Genomic DNA, 7,102 nt, shown 5'->3' with positions numbered 1-7,102 from the left:
TGCCCACTATATGAAAAAGTGCCTCTTTGTTTTCTGTTTGCACTTCATTTCATTTGACTTTTCAGTGAGTAACCAGCTTTTCTTGCTGTTCATTGTCTTCATAAATAGCTTGTATTTTACAGGATTCTGTTGTTCTTCACTGTCCATTTTTCAGGCTAAGTTCCACTCCCTTTAGTCCTTGTAAAAATAGCTGTTCCATGCCCTTGATCATATTCAGCACTTATCAGTAGGTTTGCATTTTACGTATCCTTTCTGAACTACTAATGAAGAACAGACAACAAAAGCTACATACGCGTCTGCAAGATGCAGGTGTGCTGCTGACTCATACACTGGCATAATGATTTTTTCATTAGTCCCTTCATAACTCCTAATATGCTGTTTCCTGTTTTCCATTAGTGACAAGCATTGAGCTGCCCTTTCCACAGAACTGTTATGATGCCAAGAGCTTTTCTGGCCATAAGAATTAACTCAGTCTGTCACTGTGTATGTAACTTTTTTTCCTCTATGTGCATCACTTTAGTTCAGCAGTGAATTACACCTAGCATTTTACTGCTCAGTTGCCTGGCTTGATATTAACTCTTCTTGACTCTCCTTTTCTTATTTTGTAAATGATCTTGCTTAATCTTATAGCACAGCAACTGTGTCACTTACTGCTTTTTCCCCTTTCTAGGTTGCTTTTATATGGGCTGAATAGCACAGAACCTACCATGTGCTCTGTGAGATGCCTACTGGTGGCCTCCTTTCACTAGGAAAGCTGACCTTTACCTGCTACCCTTTAACCATGAGGACTGCCCTGTTCTCACCATACAGCTTTCTCCTGCTGCCAACTCCAGATGTGTTCTTGAAAGCTACTGTAGCACAGTTCTACTTCCTGATTTCACTGCTGGGATGGTCTCCCCTGCTTTTATTAACAGAAGCAGCTTGCTTCACAGCATGAATATGTCCTTCCAGGACAGGGGAAGGGAAGAGAAAGGATAAAGTAGTACCCATCCCTCCCTGGCTGCTGATGCTGTCTTCCTCAGTACCTTACCTTTTCAATAAAAAAAAATGGTCTCTCATCACCCTTATTTTTAAAATGAAAAGCAAATTTGGACTGGTAGTGCTTCCAGTCCAGCTTCTGGAAGAAACTGTCCTGGGTAGCTGAAAATAGTGTCAGGGTGAAGTGAAAGAATTTGAAGCTGGCAATTTCTCTTAGGTCTTGTGGTCTATTTCTCTTAGGTCTTGTGGTCTATCTTTTGTCTATGTTCCTTTTTGAATCTTCTTCCTCATGATACTAGTATGTCAAAAAACAAGAGTTAAATCATCTCTGCAATTAAATCTGCATGGATTAAGGGGTGAGGGGCATTACTATTTTTCCTTTGTTCTTCCAGCCTTTCCAGAAGTTGGGATAAAGATCAAGTTAACATTTCTCTTGTGTCTCAAGTGTTGTTGTTTGTTTCTGGTCTTACTGAACTTAATGATTTGTAGCCATATCTGTCACCTAATGTGTGAGCATCAACTGTGTAACTTTGGCATCCTCAGAAAAGGCAACTGAAATCCAAACACAGCCCAATGTGGGACAAGTAGTGGCCATTCATCTGTCCAAAGTGATTATTTTTCCTCTCCCTGCAGGTGGGAATACATGCACACCCCGCCAGAGAATTCAAGAGAAGCAGAAATCCTGGAAGTCCTGCGCAATCCAAAAGACTGGGTGCACTGATGCATATCATGAAGAAGACTGGATTACTTACACTATCCATTAAGAAAGAATAAGAACACCACAAACCAGCTCACCCAAACTGCCATTGCATGGCATTTTAAGATAGCTGGTGCCTTAACAATGCTGTAGACTTGTTATAAGTTGCAAATATGTGAAGTAATTCTTTAAGAGCTAGTTGAAGAGCTCAAGTTGCTATTTGTCCCCCCGCCCCGCCATTGATGTTGCCTTGTGAAGGACTGGTGATACGCTCACAGGACCAGTGTGCATGTTCCAAGAACTTCCTCAACTGATCTGTCTGACTGCAAAATGATCAACTACTGTGAATTGTTCTCAAGTGAAATGAAAGCATTTTCTGCACCGAAAAAAAAGCGCTTTTTCCAAAATATGTGCTGAATGGCACTGCTTAGACTTGGAAAAAGATAGGATGATTTGGAAATATATTTTTTTAAGAGAATAAAGGGTATATTTGGTATGATTTAAGCCTTTTTAGAATCTACTTTCAATTAAGTACCACCTTTTTCACAACTTCCAAAGTATATTTTTATGTCATCCACTGACTCGCAGAGGGGAAAAAGTGGCGGAGAAACTAGTAGGGATTCTTAATCTTTCTGCAGAAGTTACACTGGTTGCTTTGTCCTGGGTATAGTCCATTTTGCAAATATACCTAAGGAAGTAGAATTCAGAGATAAGAATTACACAAAAATGTTAAGCTGTGTTTCATGTCATTTCATCTATCAAGGAAGCATGTTATTACAATGTCTGATCAACATTGATATGGCAGAAGTCCTCTAAATGTAGTAAGATTTGCCTTTGCTTGAACATGCTTTTTCACTGTATTAGACTGAAAAAAAGACTGCCTTCTGAAGGGGAAATTGGTTCAGCTGCAGCTGAGTGTGATCCATCAGCTAGACCGGGAGATGAGCCCATCTCCCTTTCCTCTTCTCCCTGACCTGTAAGAGCAGCTGTTAGGGCAGTATTCACTATGTATACCTGACTGGTCAAAAGTGTTGAACTGCCTTTATGACGGGAGGGGGACAAGTCTGAAGTTATAAACCCCTACTGCAGCTGCTTCAGTCTTTATGCAGGAAGACTTGCAAGTATGGKATTTATTATTTTTTTAAACTATTATGGAGACAAAGAATAGGGTATCAGAGTTTATTTCTGGGCCTATCTTGCCATTTTGTCTACATTTGCTGTTTATCTGACATGAGACATCCTTTACTATCTAATGAAGATAAATACAGTGTGATGGCAAAAACTGAAAAATGTGGAAAGGCATGACACACTGTGTTCCACATACTTGCGCGGAAGCAGTGCTCAAATCATTATTTCTGAATGCTTAAATCCGGACCCGATTCCGTTTCTTTTGCTGAAACTAAGCAATGTTTTATTGTTAGCAGAGCCTTAGATATCCACAGGGCTTCAGAAATAATGGAGGTTATAGATTTACCAGTAACATCCATGCAGTCTGTGCTGATATCTGAATATCCCATGTAAATACAAAGTGGTTGTAGCATGACTAAAAATGTAGTTTTTAAACCTAGTTCAGTTACATGAGTGCAGCTTTGTGAGAATACTGGTTTCAGCCAGCTTTCCTGCTGCATAGTCTGCAGCAATAAAAACAAACCTGATCTATACTTAGAGGAGTATCAGCTGTAGTAAAAGGATGCAGCTAATTTACGCTGCGGCAAGTTGTTTGCACAGAGAGTCATAAAAGGTCTATCTTTGTTCTAGTGTTAGTATGTCTGTTGCTTTCTTTTCTTAGCTAGGATATTTGTAATTTTATTATACTTTGAATAAAGCAGCAAAAGCTGTAAATTCTTGCGGTGCTAGTTCTCATCAGGAGCAAATGTAGAAATAGTTTGATACCATAAATCTTTGATTTAAATCAGTATATTGATATATTTATATGATATATATTGATTTATGATATATTAATATCTAAATCTATGGTTTGATATCATAGCAATGCTGCATGCCAGAAAACACGTGAAGCACTTCTGTGATCTGTGTAATCACTGGCTCTTGAGAATTTTTGAAGCTAGTTAAAATTGGATACTCTGCTTGTAAGAAAGAAGAGTCTGAAAATGGTAACAGGAAATTCTAAAGACTTAGAGACTAGAGAAAAAAACAGAGTTCTAACATTCATATGGTAGGCTGGTTGCTTGAGATTTTGGGGGCTGGTTCAAGTTTTGGTCAAATACAAGAGTGGAATGGGTTTCAACACTTCTGTCTTCTTGTGGAGTTAAGGATCTCCTGAGTCAAGGGCATTTGATGCTAGGGAAATTAAGCAGAGCAAATATACACATGGCTTCACAAAACAAAAATGCCACCCCAAAACCTCTTTTCTATTAGTTGGTTTTAAACTGAGGTTTGAGATAGTCCACACAGTATAAATCAGCAGAAATAAAAGCAAGATTAGAGTTTCATTTCTATCAGAGTAAAAATGCAAGACTAGTCAAATAAAATAGACCCTGCACCAGATGCTTTCAGTGGAAAGCCCCATTTTCTCCTTTTCTGATACTAAGAAAAAGGAATCTGTTTTCTTCCAGTGGTCTTTTAGTGGTAACTTTAAAAATTTATAGCACTAACTCCCAGAATCAGTGAATCCCTGTCTGTTGATAATCTGCATTTTTCTCTTGGTTTAATTCTTTTCTGTTGGTGTCAGCAACTTCGTGGGCTGCTACAGAATATGTGAAACCATGCTGATAAGGCAAAAAAATACTTTTTAAGCAAGGATTTGAGAAATATTGGAGAGCAATTAGGAAGGTTGTTGAGACTGAGAGTGAACTCCTGTTAGGCGGTTTTTGGATGTCAGTCAAAGCACCTGCTGAGTAAAGAGATGCTGAGTTGCAGTCACCAGTGGCACCTCGCAGGAGGCTGAAGTTGGCTCTCCAGTTTCCTCCATGTGGCACGTCCTCGAGTATGGAAAGAAGCAAAGCTGAAGAAAAGGGTGGGTAAACGAGAGCGAGGGGGTAGGCCARGACATGAAGCTTTGTCATGCATGCTCAGCCCCAGCAGCTGCTCCTCAGGGAGGTGCTCACTGGGCGGCAGCTCTTCCTCAGTGCTTTACCGCGCACCTTCATCCCCTCGCGGCCGTTGCTCGGCAGTCGCCACGGCTCGGAGGGCGCGCGGCGGCCGTTGAGCGGCCGCGAGGGCGGGCGCGGCCGTTGCTGCGGAATTCTAACGGTCCTGAGGGCAGGGCCAACCCGAGGGCAGGAAAAGGTGACGTCACCTCCCCGTCGGGGAATCGAACCCCGGTCTCCCGCGTGACAGGCGGGGATACTCACCACTATACTAACGAGGAGCGCGGTGGTAAGAACCCCCAGCACATGCCAGCAAATTACTTCTAGGGTTATCTGCTCTCTGGTTAGTYTTTGCATGGATTTTCATGCCTGAAAAAGGTTTGCTGCACAGCTAGGTTATGCCCTGCTACCCTCTGCTCATCGTCTCGGGTATTTCRCGTCTCGTGAAACAAGGAAGAGCCCACAGGAGGGCCTGGAGAGCAGAGCTTCTGTGATGGCTCACAAGCAGCAGGACTGAAGTGAGYACGCTCACTCTGCAAGATGGGAGTGAGAGTTTGTGTTGGCTGGACCCCAAGGGTGGTGGTGGGTAAGAAGAGCAAAGCAATGCAGGACCATCTTTTGCAGTCTTGYACCTAAATTTGTCCTCAAATCTAGTTGGTGGCACTATCTGTAGTCCAAACTCTGCTCTTCCTGACCACAAAAACAGGCTGCCTTCCTCCCCTCTCTGTTGCTACTAAGTACTTACTCGTTTGTGGAAACCAGGCTACTTAACAGCTGCTTCTCACTCTCCTGAGACTCTCCATATTCAGCCAAGGAGCTTAGAGTGGGTTTTTCTCTTCCTGCTAGTGGACAGCTGCATTAGCAGAGTAACAGCAGTTCTCACATCCCTCCTCCCTTACTCTACCGATTAGRTTTTTTTTCTTTTTGTGAAGAAACGGCTAATACAGAGAACAATGGCAAGGCAAGCCTTCCCTTTGACTAGCTTAATTAATTCTGTATTACAGTTTCATCCTCAACGGAGATGGGGGAAAAAAGGAGGGGAGGTAAAAGCGTCCTTCTTTGGGCGTCAAAACGAGTGGCCCGTACGGGGATCGAACCCGCGACCTTGGCGTTATTAGCACCACGCTCTAACCAACTGAGCTAACCGGCCGCGCTGGGAAACACCCTCCGCCCTTCAGCCTGCTGCAGCAGCAGGGAACCCGCCGGCCGTCTGCGCCAGCCTCAGCTTTTGGATTGCCTTTTTTTTTTTCTTTTTTTTCTTTTTTTTCAAAATAACACGTGTTTAGGCCGGTTTATAGGTTCGCACGGATGTTGACAAACTCACAGCTCAGCCTCTCAGAAATACATCAAAGCAGGGCTGTGAACAACGGACAAAGTGTTCAAATAACAATAAGGAATGGGAGACCGAGAAGACTCTAGCTGCCAATTAAATCTAAACCGGTCTTTTCCTTCARCCTGCTTTCAATACAGTTCATGAAATTATTGATCTAAAGATACTGCGCTTTACCTGTCCAAGCTAAAAAGAGAAATAGGGGGGATGATGAAAATCGTTCCTTAAGTTTTCTCTGTCTCGCCCTCCCTCTCGTCTGCTGTACCTGGCACCACGACCACAGCAGTTTCCCAGCGCCAGCGTGCACACCCGCTTCTCAGTTTAGGCTTGTGAAGCAGCCCCAGGCCTAGTGTTTGGCCCCCGCCCTGGGGTTTCCTTCATCTTCACGTTTCAGCCCGCTCTCCTCCGCGCACGAGGAGCATGCACGCCCACGCTCTGGAGGAGACGGTCCGCAAAAGATCCCAAATCCGCTCAGGCGAAGCTGCCCGCCCGCGCCACGGCGCCAAAACGACAGCGCCGCCTCCCCGTCGGGGAATCGAACCCCGGTCTCCCGCGTGACAGGCGGGGATACTCACCACTATACTAACGAGGAGCGGGGTGTTGGCGGTTCCCGCCCGCCGCCGCCCCAAGCGCCCTCTGCAGGCGCCGGTGCCGCAGCCTCCGCGCCCCCACTCCGCACGCCCTCCCTGAAGCTGCCCCCACCCCCCGACAACCAGCCAGTGGAAAGCGGCATCGCCASATGAGTTTCGGCTTTACCGCCTAGCAGAAAACGGCGAGTGGCCCGGGCCACGCGGCCACGGCCTGCCTTGTGAGGGACGGTGGGGACCGCCCCGCGGCGAACACTGCCCGCTGGCGCAGCCACGGCAGCGGGGCCGGGGACGAGCGGGCCGGGCGCGCCGCGGGATGCGGCTCCAGAGGCGCGGCGGGCCAAACGGCTGGCAGCTCGCTCCTCGTTAGTATAGTGGTGAGTATCCCCGCCTGTCACGCGGGAGACCGGGGTTCGATTCCCCGACGGGGAGACAGCGCTGCCATTTTCTTGCCGCGGTG

At 45.4% G+C, this 7,102-nt stretch overlaps 1 protein-coding gene and 4 non-coding genes across 5 annotated transcripts in view; 2 read left to right on the top strand and 3 right to left on the bottom strand.

Annotated features, from left to right (window-relative positions):
• The window catches only part of CPOX (coproporphyrinogen oxidase), a 9,590-nt gene extending 7,416 nt beyond the window's left edge, over positions 1–2,174 (top strand). The window contains exon 7 of the mRNA XM_085301465.1: positions 1,612–2,174. Within this exon, the coding sequence (XP_085157591.1) occupies positions 1,612–1,699 (88 nt within the window). The 3' untranslated portion in view covers positions 1,700–2,174. The remainder of the gene's footprint in view (positions 1–1,611) is intronic.
• A 2,760-nt stretch (positions 2,175–4,934) lies between these two features.
• Positions 4,935–5,006, bottom strand: TRNAD-GUC (transfer RNA aspartic acid (anticodon GUC)). The gene has a single exon. It is a non-coding gene; the product is annotated as a tRNA-Asp (tRNA).
• Positions 5,007–5,801: 795 nt separating this feature from the next.
• On the bottom strand, positions 5,802–5,875 carry TRNAI-AAU (transfer RNA isoleucine (anticodon AAU)). The gene has a single exon. It is a non-coding gene; the product is annotated as a tRNA-Ile (tRNA).
• Positions 5,876–6,575: 700 nt separating this feature from the next.
• Positions 6,576–6,647, bottom strand: TRNAD-GUC (transfer RNA aspartic acid (anticodon GUC)). The gene has a single exon. It is a non-coding gene; the product is annotated as a tRNA-Asp (tRNA).
• Positions 6,648–7,002: 355 nt separating this feature from the next.
• On the top strand, positions 7,003–7,074 carry TRNAD-GUC (transfer RNA aspartic acid (anticodon GUC)). The gene has a single exon. It is a non-coding gene; the product is annotated as a tRNA-Asp (tRNA).
• The last annotated feature ends 28 nt before the right edge of the window (positions 7,075–7,102 follow it).

This window comes from Rhea americana, unplaced genomic scaffold, assembly GCF_003343005.1.
Source record: "Rhea americana isolate MKP2758 unplaced genomic scaffold, rheAme1 scaffold_177, whole genome shotgun sequence".
In the NCBI taxonomy this organism is placed as follows: Eukaryota; Metazoa; Chordata; class Aves; order Rheiformes; family Rheidae; genus Rhea; species Rhea americana.
Note: the sequence above shows the minus strand (reverse complement) of the source record. Positions and strands in the feature narration are given on the sequence as shown.